The sequence below is a fragment of the Taurulus bubalis genome (genome assembly GCF_910589615.1).
Source record: "Taurulus bubalis genome assembly, chromosome: 4".
NCBI lineage: Eukaryota > Metazoa > Chordata > Actinopteri > Perciformes > Cottidae > Taurulus > Taurulus bubalis.
This window is the reverse complement of record NC_136592.1, coordinates 1,814,479-1,835,000: the sequence shown is the minus strand read 5'-3', so window position 1 is coordinate 1,835,000 and position 20,522 is coordinate 1,814,479. Positions and strand designations below refer to the sequence as shown.

At 45.5% G+C, this 20,522-nt stretch overlaps 1 protein-coding gene across 1 annotated transcript in view; it reads right to left on the bottom strand.

The window, feature by feature from the left end:
- efl1 (elongation factor like GTPase 1) overlaps positions 1-16,490 on the bottom strand; it is a gene marked incomplete at its 5' end in the record, with an annotated part of 41,736 nt that extends 25,246 nt beyond the window's left edge. Inside the window, 13 exons of the mRNA XM_079216614.1 lie at positions 535-695; positions 6,303-6,442; positions 6,948-7,047; positions 8,020-8,142; positions 8,225-8,361; positions 9,550-9,629; positions 10,690-10,813; positions 12,848-13,065; positions 13,183-13,320; positions 13,897-14,030; positions 15,475-15,559; positions 15,726-15,793; positions 16,400-16,490. Of these exons, the coding sequence (XP_079072740.1) occupies positions 535-695; positions 6,303-6,442; positions 6,948-7,047; positions 8,020-8,142; positions 8,225-8,361; positions 9,550-9,629; positions 10,690-10,813; positions 12,848-13,065; positions 13,183-13,320; positions 13,897-14,030; positions 15,475-15,559; positions 15,726-15,793; positions 16,400-16,490 (1,599 nt within the window). The remainder of the gene's footprint in view (positions 1-534; positions 696-6,302; positions 6,443-6,947; positions 7,048-8,019; positions 8,143-8,224; positions 8,362-9,549; positions 9,630-10,689; positions 10,814-12,847; positions 13,066-13,182; positions 13,321-13,896; positions 14,031-15,474; positions 15,560-15,725; positions 15,794-16,399) is intronic.
- Between the last annotated feature and the right edge of the window lie 4,032 nt (positions 16,491-20,522).

The window sequence follows — 20,522 nt, the reverse complement described above, 5'->3', positions numbered from 1 at the left end:
TAATCATTTGTATGATCTAAAGACAGTTCTTTGCCATATGAATGGATCTTAAATTCACATTCGACATAATGCTTTTTGTGTGTGAATTATCTATATTAATCTGATGAGGATCAGATGGTACAAGAGGAAGGGGCGAATCTCAGGTTTTATTTTATTATGTGGAACGGGACATCGGCACAGTCTTTGACCTCACGCTAGAACTCAAGTTAGACTTATGATTTTGTTTGTTCCATTCAACAGAAAATAAAATTGAAAATCGGAAATGGAATCAACGTCTCCAGAGTTATTATTTGGAACATTTTAACGTGCGAGTCAAGAAACGGAGTCCCGTAACATGGCTCAGAATAAGACAAGAACAGGCCACACACACACACACAAACACACACACAGCGAATATATATTAATATCTATCTAATATTTACATCTATTAAGATATATTTTGGAGATGAAAAGTGAATCAACTTCATGTTTAGTAACAATAGGCCTGTGCATTCCAGAGAGAAGCACCATGAAGGATGATGTAACTGGGTTTACCGTGCTGAGGGCCTGGGCCGGGTCGTACTTTGGTCCCAGTACAAATACTCTCTGTCCTTTCTTCGCCACTCCGCTGAAGACCCGTGCAAACGCAATGAAGGTCTGCTGCTCCTCTTCCTCCTCTGGCTTTGAGTCTTTCAGTGTCAGACTCTCCATCTGAGCTGACAGAGAGACAACACGGTAAAGGGACTGTACTTTTATAGCCTTCCAACCACTTAACACAACATTATTCACACACTGATGGGAGGAGCTACCATGAAGGTACCACCTGTCCATCAGGACTAACTAACATTCACACTGATGGGAGGAGCTACCATGAAGGTACCACCTGTCCATCAGGACTATCTGGTGGATTTACTGACAAATCCTCTCTAACGGAGGGTTACGGGCATGTTGACGATCCTAAAATCGACTGTCACTGTCAAAGACATTTTCAGCCTAAAACGCATTGAAACTTATTCCAGAAACAACTGGGAGGCTGGACTGTCCTCACTGGTCCATAACCAGGGCCGGCGATTGCTATAGGCAAACTAGGCGACTGCCTAGGGCGACAAATGGGTTGGGGGCGCCCTCACCACGCGACCGTGGGGAGAGGGGGGGGGCGCTGGCTCCCGCGAGCAGGGACGATTCAGCTGTGAGTTTTCTCATCAAGTACCAAGAGACAAGCATATTGAGAAACGGGCGCTGTAAACATCTTAAAGCTCATTGGCCAAGACACGTCACATCTAAGATGTTCTATTACGAAGATGACAACAACTCGGCCAAAAATCACGTCACATCAAAGATCTTCTATTGCAAAGATGGCTCACTCCAAAAAAAGTTTGCGCGATCTGAAAAATAAATGTATTGCGCGGCCACTTTGACTGGCCCGTGACATTTGCAAAAATGAAGCGGTCTAAACCATCTGGAGAACAGGGACGAAAAAAGGAAGAAGGAAAAGAAATAGATATAGAGGTAAGTCTTCTGATCTCAGCCATCAAGGTGTCAAACGAAATACATTTATTATTGTGCATCACCTAATATTGGACGTTTCATTGCTGTCACTCAGGCTAGCTATAGCTAGCTAGCAACTGTTACTTTGCTAATTTTCTACGTAGGCTATTACTTCACTGATAACCTACATGGATGTACATGTCAAAAGACCAGTATGCTAGATATGAACAGTACAGTTGCTGTCTACATTCATTATAATGGCATAAGTTCTGTTTAGTGAATTCACAACTAGCAGGTGCATACACTCACAGTAACCATTTTGGGGATAGTGGTGGTGTTCACCCTTCTGTACAGTTCCTCCCCAGGAATATACTAAAATGTTTTTTTTTATTATTAAATTGGCCAGATGCACTCCCTCCCTCTGAACTTTGTAAGTAGCCTACACAACTAGTACTAGTGTTGCTGTTTTTGTTATTGTTATTACTTTCATAATCACATCACATTAATTCTACTGATTGTAATCAGTAGAATTATTTAGCCTTGTAGCAGTGGTGGAAGTAATTGTCACAGTAATTGTCGACACTGCCGCCTGCAGACACCTCACCCTCCGCAATTCCTGATATCCAGAGAGAACCTATAGATCCTGCTGACTGGCCAGCCCTCTGTGATGCGGTAAGGACAGAGTCAGTTTGCAGAGGACCACACCAGACCAGTCCAGACTTTACATTTCCAAAAATGTCAAACCTTGTTAATCATAGGCTTTCCCTATACAGCTTGTATCATGTTTTGAGGTTTGTTCAATAAACATATTTGAAAAAAAAGAGTGTTTTGCACAGTTTATGGAGTTCATTTAATCCTAACTTTGAGTGTGTAATAAATTATTAAAAATGATAAAAAAGAAAATGTTCTGAAACTATTCTGGTGTTCGTTGACCATGCACCATTTATTGTTGAACTGCAATGTAGAATAGTAGAATTATAAGTGGGTGAAAAACTGCTATGCAAAGTAAAGCAGTTTAGTTAATATATGTCTCTCCAGTGATGTAAAGCACTGTGTGTGTCTGTGGGGGGGGGTGCAAAACTCAATCTCGCCTAGGGCAACCAAAGGGCTAGAGCCGGCCCTGTCCATGACCATCGAGAAGGAGCTGTTACTGGAACTGAAGCGCATCGATAAACTGAACAACCGCGTCATTGAACTATTTGACAAAGAGAGGCGATGGACTTTGTCTTTAAGTGAACAGCATCTGGTGAGTGAACTGCTTTTGTGTTGTTACATCTGCAGGAGTGTTGTGTTGATGTGTCTATGGTGCTGTTTTATTATATAGTTCACACACAGACTTTATTCCACGGCCATTCCAGCATTAAACCTTGCATTCCATTATATAAGCCTTTTAATCTAGAGCAGTGGTGTCCAAACTTTTTTCACTGAGGGCCACAAACAGAAAGATATATGAAAGTCGGGGCCACTCACTAGAGGGGAGGTATATTGCAAAAATTAATCAAATGAGGTAAATTATGCATTTAAAAAACAAATTAATTAATTATATATATATATATATAGGAAAATTGCATCCGAGGAAACCAAGCTCCGGTAGAAGTCGGGTAGTATTCCGGCATCTTTACCTTATTCCTGCAACTTTAGTGAGGCTCTTTATTGAGGCTCTGTAGTGAGGCGCTGTAGTGAGGCGCTGTAGTGAGGCGCTGTAGTGAGGCTCTGTAGTGAGGCTCTTTATTGAGGCTCTGTAGTGAGGCTCTGTAGTGAGGCGCTGTAGTGAGGCTCTGTAGTGAGGCGCTGTAGTGAGGCTCTGTAGTGAGGCGCTGTAGTGAGGCTCTTTCTGAAGCTCTTTAGTGAGGCTCTTTAGTGAAGCTCTTTCTGAAGCTCTTTCTGAAGCTCTTTCTGAGGCTCTTTAGTGAAGCTCTTTCTGAAGCTCTTTAGTGAGGCTCTTTCTGAAGCTCTTTCTGAGGCTCTTTAGTGAAGCTCTTTCTGAAGCTCTTTAGTGAGGCTCTTTCTGAAGCTCTTTATGAGGCTCTTTAGTGAGGCTCTTTATGAAGCTCTTTATGAGGCTCTTTAGTGAGGCTCTTTCTGAAGCTCTTTCTGAGGCTCTTTAGTGAGGCTCTTTCTGAAGCTCTTTCTGAGGCTCTTTAGTGAAGCTCAGTATGAAGCTCTTTCTGAGGCTCTTTAGTGAGGCTCTTTATGAAGCTCTTTATGAGGCTCTTTATGAGGCTCTTTAGTGAGACTCTTTAGTGAGACTCTTTAGTGAGACTCTTTAGTGAGGCTCTTTATGAGGCTCTCTCTGAGGCTCTTTAGTGAGGCTCTTTATGAAGCTCTGTAGTGAGGCTCTTTAGTGAAGCTCTTTCTGAGGCTCTTTAGTGAAGCTCTTTCTGAGGCTCTTTATGAAGCTCTTTCTGAGGCTCTTTAGTGAGGCTCTTTATGAAGCTCTTTAGTGAGGCCCTTTATGAAGCTCTTTCTGAGACTCTTTAGTGAGGCTCTTTATGAAGCTCTTTCTGAGGCTCTCTCTGAGGCTCTCTCTGAGGCTCTTTAGTGAGACTCTTTCTGAGACTCTTTCTGAGGCTCTTTCTGAGGCGAGGCTCTGTAGTGAGGCTCTTTAGTGAAGCTTTTTCTGAGGCTCTTTAGTGAAGCTCTTTATGAAGCTCTTTCTGAGGCTCTGTAGTGAAGCTCTTTATGAAGCTCTTTCTGAGGCTCTTTAGTGAGGCTCTTTATGAAGCTTTTTCTGAGGCTCTATAGTGAAGCTCTTTATGAAGCTCTTTATGAGGCTCTTTAGTGAGGCTCTTTATGAAGCTCTTTCTGAGGCTCTTTAGTGAGGCTCTTTATGAAGCTTTTTCTGAGGCTCTATAGTGAAGCTCTTTATGAAGCTCTTTATGAGGCTCTTTAGTGAGGCTCTTTATGAAGCTCTTTCTGAGGCTCTTTAGTGAGGCTCTTTATGAAGCTTTTTCTGAGGCTCTTTAGTGAAGCTCTTTATGAAGCTCTTTCTGAGGCTCTGTAGTGAAGCTCTTTATGAAGCTCTTTCTGAGGCTCTTTATGAAGCTTTTTCTGAGGCTCTATAGTGAAGCTCTTTATGAAGCTCTTTCTGAGGCTCTTTAGTGAGGCTCTTTATGAAGCTCTTTCTGAGGCTCTGTAGTGAGGCTCTTTATTAAGCTCTTTAGTGAAGCTCTGAGGCTCTTTAGTGAAGCTCTTTATGAGGCTCTTTATGAAGCTCTCTATGAGGCTCTGTAGTGAGGCTCTGTAGTGAGGCTCTTTATGAAGCTCTTTCTGAGGCTCTGTAGTGAGGCTCTTTATTAAGCTCTTTAGTGAAGCTCTGAGGCTCTTTAGTGAAGCTCTTTAGTGAGGCTCTTTATGAAGCTCTCTATGAGGCTCTTTCTGAGGCTCTGTAGTGAGGCTCTGTAGTGAGGCTCTCTCTGAAGCTCTTTATGAGGCTCTTTCGTGAGACTCTTTCGTGAGACTCTGTGTAGTTGTAATACTTAACGCTGGATTGTTGACTATTAGTCTCATGTTTAATCTTAAAACATATCTTGTGTGGTTGATAATACAAAATCGTATTTATATAACACACATCTAAACTAGTAATGTATTTCACAGGCAGACATAAAAAGAACAAAGGATGCAGCTACACATACATTTCTACATAAATATATATTTACAAACACATGAATGAATCCAAACGTGATCTGTAAACTACAAGTAGACAAAAGTTCAGAACTAACAGGAAGTCATTTTTTCTGTGACTTCCTGTGTATAGTTTGAAGGCAGCTGAAAACTGTCCGACTTGATCGCAGTTTATTGTGAATGCCTCCTGCTGCGGCCACTGCTCTCTGGATTCCAGCCGAGAAGCAGCTCCTACGAACGAGCCTAAAGTTTGATTAAAAGAATAAACATGTATATACTCTAGTTGACATGCATTCAGTAGCATCCAGCTAGTGCACACATTGTGTTGCCTTTTAGTGCAAATTTTTACAAAACGTTGAGTTGGCAACTAACTCTAGGCCCTTTGCGTCAACACGTTGGACAACGTGAGACTCTTAACGTGGGAGCGAGCCCCAACGAGCAGCGATATGAACATTTGCTTTCGCCACATGCAAATTGTGCCGCTATCTGGCTATCTGGGAACATCTGGCAGAATAGCAGACTGGCATCTTAGGATGATCTAAAAGAAAAATGTGAGTTGGCAACCTTCAATGCCCACATTGCCTCCGCAGTAAGGACTTTTTTGTTACTGCGCCATCGCTTATCGCCACCTGCTTGTTAGCTGAGTAATTCGCACTGCGAGAATGCCTGCTTATATATTTCTTTAAAAAGCATATTCATTAATTCAAACTCATTGTAAATGAACAACATGAACATATGAATGCAACACATTTCCATGACTTTTCCAAAAACCTTAAGGATTTTATTTTTTTCCATGACTTTTCCAGGCCTGGAAATGACCATTTTAAAATTCCATGACTTTCTCAGGTTTTTCATGACCGTACGAACCCTGACAGTGAAATATTAAATCATGTTAGCTGCATCAAGATCAATATATTTCCTCATTAGTCAAATAATTTCATGAGAATCATGGAATAATTCAGTGAAACATGTGACTGTGTTCCCGTTAGCTGGGTTTGACTAAGACGTCTCTACGTTCTGCCAACACCTCACTCTTTTGAGCATTTCATCCAGCCTTCCCCCACAACTCTGTGAAATGATGTAACAAATATATAAACTGTAAACTATTTGCAAAGTCAGTCAGGAACTTTTCTCCTCGTCTTTTGATAAAGTATTGTGCATTTGTAGAAACAAAAAGGTGGCTGAAAAGCGATGGAATGAGTCACGCTTACCTGCGTCAGGTGGAGGAGGCGGGCCTTCCTGCGGCGTCCGCTCTGAGTGGGCGGGGCCTGTGAGACCCGCTGCCCTGCTGTCAGCATGTCTCCGTCTGGCCAGATCCCTGCGCTGGGCCATCTCCTCATGGGTCAGCGGCCTGAACACAGTGGAAACATGACGGGTGAAGCTGGCGCCGCTCAGGAACCAGTGAGACGATGGAAGCCAAGTATCGATCTTTTATTTTATCAATTATAAACTTTTTGGTCCTAGAATATTAAAATAAATTGCTTTTACAGTCCACTAGATAGTGCTGTGGTGTTTTGTGGCAAGATCAGCAGAGGTCAGCAGAGGTCAGCGTGATGGTAGGAAGTTGGTTAAAACAAAAATTGAGCCACCGGAGAAACAATTAGAAATGCGGCGTCCACGTCTTTACCACCGTTTACCACCAGCCTATTAGAAGTGTTCAGGATATTTACTACCAGCCTATTAGAAGTGTTCAGGATGTTTACCACCTGCCCATTAGAAGTGTTGGTATCACATTCCTGGTCTGGGAGCCAGTTGCAAGCAAACCATGTTTGTGGGTGAACAGCTGCAAAGAGGACGGGGACACACACACACACACACACACACACACACACACACACACACACACACACACACACCTCTGTCTGTTCTGAGGTAAGGCCTTGGCGTCCACAGCAAACATCTTGGACACAAAGACAATGAGCGGATCCTCCTCTTCACTGGAGCACTGCAGGAACGCTGGAAGCAACAAAGAGGAGGATTCACACACCTTAGACTCATTGAAGCAACAAAAAGGAGGAGTCACACACCTCAGACTCATTGAAGCAACAAAGAGGAGGAGTCACACACCTCACTCATTGAAGCAATAAAGAGGAGTCACACACCTCAGAGTCATTGAAACAACAAAGAGGAGGAGTCACACGCATCTGTGTGTGTGTGCGTGCGTCTCTGTGCGTGCCTCTGTGTGTGCGTGCGTGTGTACACCTCTCTTCAGCTCCGTGTGTGTGTGTACCTCTCTTCAGCTCCCGTGTGTGTGTGTACCTCTCTTCAGCTCCCGTGTGTGTGTACCTCTCTTCAGCTCCCGTGTGTGTGTACCTCTCTTCAGCTCCCGTGTGTGTGTACCTCTCTTCAGCTCCCGTGTGTGTGTACCTCTCTTCAGCTCCCGTGTGTGTGTGTACCTCTCTTCAGCTCCCGTGTGTGTGCGCGTGTGTGTGTACCTCTCTTCAGCTCCTGTGTGCGTGTGTGTGTACCTCTCTTCAGCTCCTGTGTGCGTGTGTGTGTGTACCTCTCTTCAGCTCCCGTGTGTGTGCGCGTGTGTGTGTACCTCTCTTCAGCTCCCGTGCGCGTGTATCTCTCTCCAGCTCCTGTGTGTGTGTGTGTGTGTGTGTGTGTGTGTGTGTGTGTGTGTGTGTGTGTGTGTGTGTGTGTGTGTGCGCGTGTACCTCTCTTCAGCTCCCGTGCGCGTGTGCGTATGTGTGTACCTCTCTTCAGCTCCTGTGTGTGTACCTCTCTTCAGCTCCTGTGTGTGTACCTCTCTTCAGCTCCCATGCGCGTGTGCGTGTATCTCTCTTCAGCTCCTGTTTGTGTGTGCGTACCTTTCTTCAGCTCCTGTCTGTGTGTGTGTGCGCGAGTGTGTACCTCTCTTCAGCTCCTGTTTGTGTGTGCGTACCTTTCTTCAGCTCCTGTCTGTGTGTGTGCGCGAGTGTGTACCTCTCTTCAGCTCCTGCGTCTCTTCAGGCAGAGTCTCAAAGCGTCGCGCTCCAACGCTCATCAGCTTCTCCACCCTCTCTGCTGTGATGTCTAAGGGACTGGGCAGCTTCTCACACGCCATCACTGCAGCCGTGTTAAAGAACAGCACACGCACACGCATCCCAACACGCGACAGACCAACAACCAGCGACCACACAAAGGATACAGAGCACCGCCTGGGACACGGGCAGCCACTGGCTGCAGATGGCGGCGAGGAGGACTTTGGGGTCGGAGTGCCGCAGGTCCCGGGCCAGAACCTTCACGCCCAGCGCCGTCAGCACCTTCTCCACCTTCTGCTGGTCTCTAGGCGACAGAGCATTCACACCGAGCACATTGCAGCCGGTTAGCAGAACTATGGAGTCCAGAGGTTCTGGTCCCATGAATGAGGCCATTGTGGCTTATGCGCCATTTACAGCCGAGACAGCTTCAGACCGGCTCATCCGGGTTGGGTCCATGAGTTTGTGTTAGAAAAGTAGCAAAACATTTCCCTACATCTAAAACCAGAGAACATACCGGTATCAGTACGGTATGAATTTTTCATTTACCGTCAAACCAACATTTAATGTTCACAGCTTGAAGCTGGAGGAGCAGCGAACCGAGCTACTTACCTCTCATGTTAACTCACTTGACTCATGGTTTGAAAGAAATGACATCGCCAAAATGCATGCTGGGTAAATGACATCCCCAAAATGTATGCTGGGTAAAGCCCACCCACACAGGAAGACTCTTCTTGTGCAGGAAGAAGTCTCTTCCTGTGCGGCTGAGTGGGCGGGCTTTACCCATCATGCATTTTGGCGATGTAATTTCTTTCAAACCATGAGTCAACTTCTATCCGTGAGACGTAAGTAGCTCAGACCGCTGTACACTCATCTGTGACTGTAAAGTGACAATAGGATGCGCATGCCCCACTAGCATGAAGGGATATAAAATAACTACATTCTCCTGGGTCCTAAATCCCTCCAGTTTAGCTTCCTAACACAACCTATGTACCAAAGTACAGTACAAACAGCTGCTGGCAGTTGTTTGTACCAGTGGTGATGGCGGTCCTTTTCGGCCTCAATAAATTAATGTGTTTATTCGGGAAAAAATACTGTGAAACCGCCAAAATCTTACAAAATACCGTGATATGAATTTTTGGCCATACCGCCCAGCCCCAGTTCTTATCTCTCACTTCGTTCTCTTTGGGTTGTTCTCCTGAAGTCACTGCTCTAAATGATGGCGTCTCCTGTCCTGGAAACAGATGCTACTGCTGCTGCTGTATCCTTCATCAACCATTTCTTACATGCCATATATGAGCATCATCATCATCACCATAGTCTACCTTCTATTGGACGTTTTACCTCCATGCTCTCTGAGAGGAGATGGATTTCTCATCAGCAGGTTTAAATAAAACCTCCACATTTAAACATCCCATTACTACAGAGAAATCATTCAGTGAAGTAAGAACTACATTGATTTCCCAAAGCACTGAAGCGTTTCAGGGTCACCTACCTCCTCGTGACAACAGCGTCATAGAGACTCCAGATGTTGTCCAGCACGAGCTGCACAAACAGCTGCTTCTTTCCTTTGGCCTGCAGAGAGACAGAGTAGAGGACTCTTAGGAAGTTCCTGTTCCTCTTCATTACGCTGATGCTTTCATCAAAAGAGGCCAACATGTTGCTCTCTACATCGTAGACACAGCAACGGAGCAACAGCTCACTTTTACAGCCGAGCAACAGAGCATCCTGACTGCAACCATTACAGAGGGACTAAACCATGACATCATGGTGCCGTCTACTGAGCACCAGTGATGTTGTGACCAGAGGAGCCTGAAGAACTAAAAGTCAGTCTGGTTCACCTAAACTCCACATATGATAGTTAGTTTTGTTTATGTTTATTTGACTACAAACTGCATTCCGTTGACAGTCAATAAGCTCGTACTGAAGGTGCTCACTGCAGGTCCATGTGTCTGTTGTTCATCACTTCATCACCAACATCCTTTTGGCCTCTAAAGTGGGCTAACGTTAGCTAGCTTTAGCAGTCATAAGCTATTGGTTATACCAGACCAAGTATTTAACGGAGCCAGTGAATTATATCCACTTTGTGTTCATGAGAGGAAGATCAACAGTAATATAGTCTCACTTCAGTAACGACAGAAACACATGTAGTATATTTTATATCTTGATTTACAGCAGCGGCGCCCTTTTGTATTATTTGTGTTTTAATCAACAGAAAATGCATGAATTATTATACATTATTAAGAAACTAACAATCCCTCCATGATAATGTGAAGGGATCAGTGAAGACATGGAACCAGTCTCAGACATGGTGGACTTAAACTGACCAGGTCTAATAACCAAGATGTGCTCATCTCTGACTGGTGATGTGTTTATTATTTGTTGTGGTCGTCTATGTATTTTTATTTTATTTTGCAAATATTTGTTTCCCTTTTTGTGTTGTATCCTTAAAGTTCTGTCTTGTAAAGTTGTAAAATCAAAATAAATATATAAAAAGAAACTAACAATGAGCCCTAAACAAACATCAGTGCTGACTTTACCGTCAGAGGTTGTGATTGATCATCATAATCTCTACTCGGCAGTAAGAGTTGCATCATAATGTTAGATCCACAGGGAGGCCTGAACACAGGCCTACCTGAGCTCCCTTCATGATCCTCTTGGCCTTGGCGTTGAGGTAGAAGTCTCCCCACAGGGTTCTGCGCAGCACCTCGGCGTTGATGCCCATCTTCTGGCTGTAGATTTGGGCAAACTGCTGGATGCTAGAAACACAAAGTCCTGTCTTTATTGACACGTTCATGCAGGTTGACGGACAACAGAGAGCTTTCACATTGAAGCGATAGGTATCGATATGGTTCTGTGATCATGTTCAGGGTCATATAATGTGTTGACCGCGCCATCTAGTGGACACTTTATAATGTAGGGAGTTGTCTTAAGATGGTGCGAGAACACAATGAAATATGTTGATTAAGAAGTGGAAAGATGCACAAAGGATTCAACAAGTCAGCAGAGAGCCTCAACCCTCTGACGGGGCCTCAGTGGACCTCAGTGGGACCTCAGTGGGACCTCAGTGGGACCTCAGTGGGACCTCAGTAGGACCTCAGTGGGACCTCAGTAGGACCTCAGTAGGACCTCAGTGGGACCTCAGTGGGACCTCAGTGGGACCTCAGTGGGCATACGTAAAGAGAGCATTGGAAATGTGAACGCACCGCTTGATCGCTTCAATTATCTGAAGAGCTTTAAATCAATCGATAACCTGAGTAAATACAAAACGTAGTTTTTAAATGATTTATTAAGGGAAAAGCTATTCCAACCTACCTGGCCCAATTGCCCTTCCCTTGATAAATCATGAATGGTGGCCAAAGTGATTAGAGTTAAATTTCCCTGATTACTGGCAGACCTGTGGAGTCCAGAACTCCTTCAAGAGAACCGGTCTGACAAAGTGAAGCAAGCTGAAGCGTCATCTTTAAAACACCCGGGTTATCTTTGTTTGATGATGGGAATAATTTAAGTGTGACAAATATAGAATAAAAAAATTAAGTTTAGAGAGGTTCAACTTGAAGAACTCGGACCGGCTGCACAAAAAAGGCGGAGCGCTAAAAAAAGCTTTGACGATGCGGCGATTACGCTGTCATGTGAACAAGCGAACATGTGAACACAGACCCGTCTGCATTTATTCAGACGTCTTAAAGCCTCACCTGCATGCTACACTGTCTTAAAGCCTCACCTGCATGCTACACTGTCTTAAAGCCTCACCTGCATGCTACACTGTCTTTAAGCCTCACCTGCATGCTACACTGTCTTTAAGCCTCACCTGCATGCTACACACTGTCTTAAAGCCTCACCTGCATGCTACACACTGTCTTAAAGCCTCACCTGCATGCTACACACTGTCTTTAAGCCTCACCTGCATGCTACACACTGTCTTTAAGCCTCACCTGCATGCTACACACTGTCTTAAAGCCTCACCTGCATGCTACACTGTCTTTAAGCCTCACCTGCATGCTACACACTGTCTTTAAGCCTCACCTGCATGCTACACACTGTCTTTAAGCCTCACCTGCATGCTACACACTGTCTTTAAGCCTCACCTGCATGCTACACACTGTCTTTAAGCCTCACCTGCATGCTACACACTGTCTTAAAGCCTCACCTGCATGCTACACTGTCTTTAAGCCTCACCTGCATGCTACACACTGTCTTTAAGCCTCACCTGCATGCTACACACTGTCTTAAAGCCTCACCTGCATGCTACACTGTCTTTAAGCCTCACCTGCATGCTACACACTGTCTTTAAGCCTCACCTGCATGCTACACACTGTCTTTAAGCCTCACCTGCATGCTACACACTGTCTTTAAGCCTCACCTGCATGCTACACACTGTCTTAAAGCCTCACCTGCATGCTACACTGTCTTAAAGCCTCACCTGCATGCTACACACTGTCTTTAAGCCTCACCTGCATGCTACACACTGTCTTTAAGCCTCACCTGCATGCTACACACTGTCTTTAAGCCTCACCTGCATGCTACACACTGTCTTCAAGCCTCACCTGCATGCTACACTGTCTTTAAGCCTCACCTGCATGCTACACACTGTCTTTAAGCCTCACCTGCATGCTACACACTGTCTTTAAGCCTCACCTGCATGCTACACACCATTTCTAAGCCTCACCTGCATGCTACACACTGTCTTTAAGCCTCACCTGCATGCTACACACCATTTCTAAGCCTCACCTGCATGCTACACACTGTCTTTAAGCCTCACCTGCATGCTACACACTGTCTTTAAGCCTCACCTGAAGCCCCATCCATCTGTGGCGCTGGCAAAGACCACGTTCCCCTGGTCAGGAGAGAAGTAGAGCAGTGAGTCATCAGCCTCCTCTAGCCTCCAGTCATAAACCTGATCTCCGCTCAACGTGTTGCTGTCTTTCTTCTTCTCCTCTTCCTCCTCCTCTTTCTCCGCTCGCTCCTCCAGCACTTTGGATGTGAACAAAGTGCCGGTCACTGCATTCACCTACAAAGAGCAACACGCACACTGAGGCTGCTTCACAGGAAATGCACCACAAATATACAACCACAAGACTCAAGAGAGCTCAACACAAACACGTGAACCATCTAGTGACCGCCTCACCTGTTCCAGGATCTTCTGCAGGTGTGTGTAAGCTTCCTGAGAAGTGAGTTTCAGCTCCACGATGAGTCGGTCTATCTTATTGATGACGAGCACCGGCCTGATGTTCTCCAGCCAGGCCTGACGCAGCACAGCCTGCGTCTGCACAACGAGTCACATGATCACGATCATCACCAGACAGTCAACAGTCATTTCAGTAATTATACAAAAACACTGTGACCATCATATAGACTATACATATAAATGATTAACAATGTTTGAAGGTTACTTCAGAAAGAAACTAGTTTTAAGTTTGCCTTCTTTCTGAGAGTAAACTAAGAAGATGGGTTGCGTCTCAGGACGCTGCTCATCCAGTGCCTCCAAAGAACTTCATGAGTATCCTACGCAGCCCTAAAATACCCACAATCCTGAGCGCACGGTGCATTTCCTTTAAACTTTCAGCCATTTCTCCCAGTACTCTGAGTAATCGGTTTCTGAACAAGTTGCCATTCCAGTTGCTGAACCTTCCCTCACATGAGGTCTAGAGGACTCGACTGAGTTCCTCTTTCAAACATCTTCCTTTCATCTTCTGGCTTGGCATCAGACTGATGATGACACCAGCAATAACCTTTAGTCCCACTAGAGCGAGGACCTTCACTGTTCATGTGAGCGTTATGCTCTATGTAGTCTCCTTCCAAATAGACTTCCCTGGTCTGAGCACTTAGAAGGAGAGCTTACCTGTGGACACACGCCCTCCACGGCGTCCACCACCACGATGGCCCCGTCACACAGCCGGACCGCCGTGGACACCTCAGAGGAGAAGTCCACGTGACCCGGGGAGTCGATCACATTCAGCAGGTACTCCTGGTCTCCTGAGGGGACAGAACCAACCACCAGGAACCAAGCGGTCATTACATGTTCTACCTCACTATGTCCATCAGGAACCAAGATGTCATTACATGTTCTACCTCACTATGTCCACCAGGAACCAAGCGGTCATTACATGTTCTACCTTACTATGTCCACCAGGAACCAAGATGTCATTACATGTTCTACCTTACTATGTCCACCAGGAACCAAGCTGTCATTACTAGGGTTGGGTACCGAGAACCGGTGCCATTATGGCACTGGTTCCAACATGTCCGGTACCTACTGGACCGAAAAGCAACTCAGATTTCAGTGCTTCCTTCCGGTGCCTGAGCCGATTTAAATACTTTTTTTTACACTACTCTGTAAAGTTGCACGGTATATAGATACTAAAAAGGTAGCGCGGTGCCCGCACGCTAAAAACGATTATTAAAATAGCGCGGATCAGAACACACTGCTGCTCTGCTCTCTGTCTGCCTGCATGCACAGCGGGGCTCGAGGGGGCGGGGCTTCCAGCGCTCACACACACACACAGAGATCGCTGGAGACACGAGCACGAGCTTTTGAACGTCCGTCCTCGGCTTGATGGAACAAATCTCTCCCGGTTGATATTAATGATGACGTGTAGTCCAGTAAAGCAGCAGTTTGTAGAATCCAACAGTTTGAGTTCTGTTGCACACGGTCCCATCAGGCCACCTGATGCTTGTGTCTGTTCTTTTATTTATTAATATTTATATATATATATATATATATATATATATATATATATATATATATATATATATATATATATATATATATATATATATTTTTTTTTTTATAGTTTGAAGTTAAAAGGTTTGAAGCTGTAGTTTGAAGTCAAGTGTTTTGTATGTACTTATTTATTTATATCTATAGTGTACTTTAAACAGTTCAACATATTGTTCAATTTGAAGAAAAAAAATTGCCTTGGCAATAAAAAAGTATCGGTTCAGGCACCGGTATCGTTTTAAAAGTATCGGTTTAGTACCGGTATCGGAAAAAACCCAAACGATACCCATCCCTAGTCATTACATGTTCTACCTCACTGTCCACCAGGAACCAAGCTGTCATTACATGTTCTACCTCTCTGTGTCCATCAGGAACCAAGCTATCATTACATGTTCTACCTCTCTGTGTCCATCAGGAACCAAGCTATCATTACATGTTCTACCTCTCTGTGTCCATCAGGAACCAAGCTATCATTACATGTTCTACCTCTCTGTGTCATCAGGAACCAAGCTGTCATTACATGTTCTACCTCTCTGTGTCCATCAGGAACCAAGCTGTCATTACATGTTCTACCTCTCTGTGTCATCAGGAACCAAGATGTCATTACATGTTCTACCTCACTGTGTCCATCAGGAACCAAGATGTCATTACATGTTCTACCTCTCTGTGTCCACCAGGAAAATCACACACACAACTCACCGTTGCTGAAGTGCAGAGAGATGGCACTGGACTTCATGGTGATTCCTCGGATCTGTTCGTCCTCCCTGCTGTCCAGATACCGCAGCTGCAGAGCAACACGGGTCAGAGCAACACGGGTCAGAGCAACACGGGTCAGAGCAACACGGGTCTGAGCAACACGGTTCAGAGCAACACGGGTCAGAGCAACACGGGTCAGAGCAACACGGGTCAGAGCAACACGGGTCAGAGCAACACGGGTCAGCAGTGCTTACCTTCCCCGCCAGGCGGCTGGAGATGATGCCGTTAGTCGCCACCAAGCAGTCGGCCAGAGTGGTTTTTCCTGCAGTCAGAAGTTCATGTGAGTCACACCGTACCTTCATTTAATCACTACTATAACCTTTCTACCTCACAGGTTAAGACTCACTGCTTCGCTTTTTTATTTCATTATGGGTGTATTGGAGTTATGCTTCCTATGGGAACATTCTGATTACACTATACATCTCTGAATTAAAGATTTGACTGAGATTAATTAACAAAACAAATCATTAGTATGAATCATAATTGGCGGCCCTAAAATGATATGAAACATACAGAGTAATGGACTCCTAGAGGGTCCTACGTGTGTGTGTGTGTGTGTGTGTGTGTGTGTGTGTGTGTGAGATACTTATATCACATAAGGCTGCTTCTGGATCTGCACATGAAGCATACGTGTTGTATGACGTGTTGTATGACAGGAGTGTGTTTACATGGATGTGTGTAACCTTCATGAGGCTGCACATGAAGCACGTGACAGACACCCGGATGCTGCTGCACGTCCACACACGTAGCAGCACCATAACATGGCCCGTCACATGGTCATGGCATGTTCTACAGCATGCTACATGCAATATGGGTCATCAGACTGTGACGTAGCTGGTGCACCACGTCATGTGCGCGTGCAGCTCACCGTGGTCCACGTGCGCCAGGATGCACAGGTTCCTGATGTTGGCGGGGTTCCTCTGCAGAGCGATGATCTTATCCAGGCTTGAGGGTCCCATGGCGACACCTGCCGTAAACTGCTGCGGTGTTGTTACCTTCACGTGCGACGTCCGGAGCGCGAGTACAATGAACACGACCTGAATGAATAAGACCCAAACGGCTTCTAGCTGAACCTAACTTGTAGCTGAAGCTAACCTACCTTCTACCGCCTCCACACAACCCCACGAGCGCGTGTCGCGCGGCTGTTTCGAGTAAAATGCGACATTACTTTGAGAATAAGCACATGTGAGGAAGACATGTGGGCATTCACAACTCACAACACGCTGTTTACCCGGAAGTTGATGGGCCACATTAACCACGCCCACTTAGTGTCATCGTGCTGCGTTCAGAGAACATGGTAAAAAATATTTTTATCTGGCGAACTCTTTTTTTGCTCTCAGTGGTTACAATTAGACACAATCATCAAGAGAACAACGTTTGAGTAGTATTCAACGCATGTTTGAGTGTAAATACTGCTAGTAAACAACAACAGCTCTTTTATTTCCTATTTGTTTATACATTTTACGTAAGGCAGTGAATGCAGCACTCAATGACGTAATGCTCAGTAGTTGCCGAGTTAACAGATGGAGGAACATATTTGAAAAGTTAAATTAAATATTACAACAGATATTTTAAAGTCTATGTGAAGTAGATGTTGGATTCTACTGCAACTGCATTGATTAGTTACATACTCAACATAATAGATAGGTGGAGTCAATGGAAGCCATGCTGTAAATAAAAAGTTACTCTTGATGGACAGGTTCAATTCAATTCAATTCAGTTTATTTTATATAGCCCAACATCACAAATACAAGTTTGCCTCGGAGGGCTTTACAATCTGTACACATGACATCCCTGTCCCGGGACCTCACATCGGATCAGGAAAAACTCCCCCAAAAAGATAGTAAAAACCCTTTCACAGGGAAAAAAAGGGGAAGAAACCTGAGGGAGAGCAACAGAGGAGGATACTCTCCCCGGATGGCCAGAATGATACATTCTGATGGGAGGAGCTACCATGAAGGTAGCTCCTCCCATCAATGTGAATGTTAGTTAGTCCTGATGGACAGGTGGTACCTTCATGGTAGCTCCTCCCATCAGTGTGTGAATGTTAGTTAGTCCTGATGCAGGTGGTACCTTCATGGTAGCTCCTCCCATCAGTATGAATGTTAGTTAGTTCTGATGGACAGGTGGTACCTTCATGGTAGCTCCTCCCATCAGTGTGAATGTTAGTTAGTCCTGATGCAGGTGGTACCTTCATGGTAGCTCCTCCCATCAGTGTGAATGTTAGTTTGTCCTGATGGACAGGTGGTACCTTCATGGTAGCTCCTCCCATCAGTATGAATGTTAGTTAGTCCTGATGGACAGGTAGTACCTTCATGGTAGCTCCTCCCATCAGTGTGAATGGGTGAATGATGCCATTAAGTGTTAAAGCGCTTTGAGTGATCTGAAGACTAGAACAGATCTCGACCATTTATCATTTTCGGTGTTGTTAAGCCAAGGTAAGAACAGTTTTTTAAGATTTGTTTTAGGTTTTCAACTTTAATCTCAAAGGATTCAAGTGATTTTCTTATTTTAGCGCATTCATGAATGATGTAACATATATGTTTAATGCTGTGTGTGTATATATATGTTTAGTGCTTTCTGGCACTGACCTCTATTCAACACATTTCTTTCTTTTTTGTGTATCAAGTTTTCCTCGATGCAAAAGCGGATTCCTTTGGGAGTTGTATTTGCTATTGTTGTGACTATCCTACAAACTGACCAATGCGATAACGTCCATCTTTAACGTGATTGGTGGTTGTCTGTGTAATGGCCCCAATAATAGAGGATGAGCCTCTGCCCCCAGACTCACTAATCCAATCACGACCAGCAGCTGGAGCCCATGGAGCCGCTCTGCGGGCTAAGAGAGGCGGGAGGCAGAACCAACACAGCTCCACATAAAGGGTTATGGAGGAGGATTCATATCGTTGTGTTGTGCTAACTGCGCTCCTACGCTCTATTATTTGCACAGCTCACAACCTGAGCACTGCACAAAGAGGGAGATTATTAGACAGTTTCAACAGACTTGTGGCAGCCCAAGTTGACAGCTTTATGCAGTTTTTTAGCTGACTGAACAGCATGCGTAGAACATTACATCCGCACATTTTTTTCAGGGACTATTGGATCCATACCAGTGCCATAACGGCCATTCAAACACCTACTGATAGACTACGTTGAGGTACATACTGATTGTTGCTGATAGATTCATTCAGCAGAACTATTGAAGCTACACCAGCTGAAAACGATGATGCTCAAACACAGACAAACAAAAATGGATTCGTTACCCTGGTGACCAAGATTATTCTGGTGAAAAGGCGATATGGGCCCACGCCCTATAGGAAGTCTCCAGGTACCTTTCCATGTGGCATGTTAGTCATTAGTTAGGAGTATCGTCAAAGGGCTCCATTGATTGAGCTTGACATTGAGTACCATTACACTGTTTGTTGTGTGAGTACACACACACCCTGAACCACACAAAGACTGCAACACGCTTAAAACCAGCATACCAACATGTGTATGTATCTATCTATATATCTATATATATGGATATATATATATTATTTGTGTTTGCCACAGAAACATTCTAGTTAATTGTTGAAGACCGTATTGCAGGAACGCTGAATATGTTTAGTTGTGCCTGAAGTTAACAGAAAGTAGATGACAGAAGCGACACAAGTTGTAGTTTCAGTTTATGTATAGGGGGCTGGATGAAGTTGAAGTGTCAGCAGTAATAGGAGTTGTATTGTCAGCTGAAGGTTAGTCTCACATAGCCAGCCCTCTCTCCACAGTGCTGTGTTTGCACCACAGAAAAGGCTGGCTCCACACATTATCATTCTGGGAGAGGGAAAAAAACACTATCACTTGTTTCTACTTCTTTAAACCAATCCCAATTGTCTTGGGTTGGCGTGAAGCACAGGATGCAGCAAGCCTTGCAAAATAAAGAGCACAGCTAGCAGAAGAGGAGGCGAATGCTGTGTGGAATAGGGGGCCACTGGCAGGCTTATACCCACAGTCCACTGGCAGGCTTATACCCATAGTCCACTGGCAGGCCTATACCCACAGTCCACTGGTCACTGGCAGGCTTATACCCACAGTCCACTGGTCACTGGCAGGCTTATACCCACAGTCCACTGGCAGGCCTATACCCATAGTCCACTGGCAGGCCTATACCCATAGTCCACTGGTCACTGGCAGGCTTATACCCACAGTCCACTGGCAGGCCTATACCCACAGTCCACTGGTCACTGGCAGGCTTATACCCACAGTCCACTGGCAGGCTTATACCCACAGTCCACTGGCAGGCCTATACCCACAGTCCACTAGCAGGCCTATACCCACAGTCCACTGGCAGGCCTATACCCACAGTCCACTGGTCACTGGCAGGCCTATACCCACAGTCCACTGGCCACTGGCAGGCCTATACCCACAGTCCACTGGCAGGCCCATACCCACAGTCCACTGGCCACTGGCAGGCCTATACCCACAGTCCACTGGCCACTGGCAGGCCTATACCCACAGTCCACTGGCAGGCCTATACCCACAGTCCACTGGCCACTGGCAGGCCTATACCCACAGTCCACTGGCCACTGGCAGGCCTATACCCACAGTCCACTGGCAGGCCTATACCCACAGTCCACTGGCCACTGGCAGGCCTATACCCACAGTCCACTGGCCACTGGCAGGCCTATACCCACAGTCCACTGGCAGGCCCATACCCACAGTCCACTGCTCACTAGCCACTGGCAGGCCTATACCCACAGTCCACTGGTCACTGGCAGGCCTATACCCACAGTCCACTGGCCACTGGCAGGCCTATACCCACAGTCCACTGGCAGGCCTATACCCACAGTCCACTGGCCACTGGCAGGCCTATACCCACAGTCCACTGGCAGGCCTATACCCACAGTCCACTGGCCACTGGCAGGCCTATACCCACAGTCCACTGGCAGGCCTATACCCACAGTCCACTGGCCACTGGCAGGCCTATACCCACAGTCCACTGGCAGGCCTAT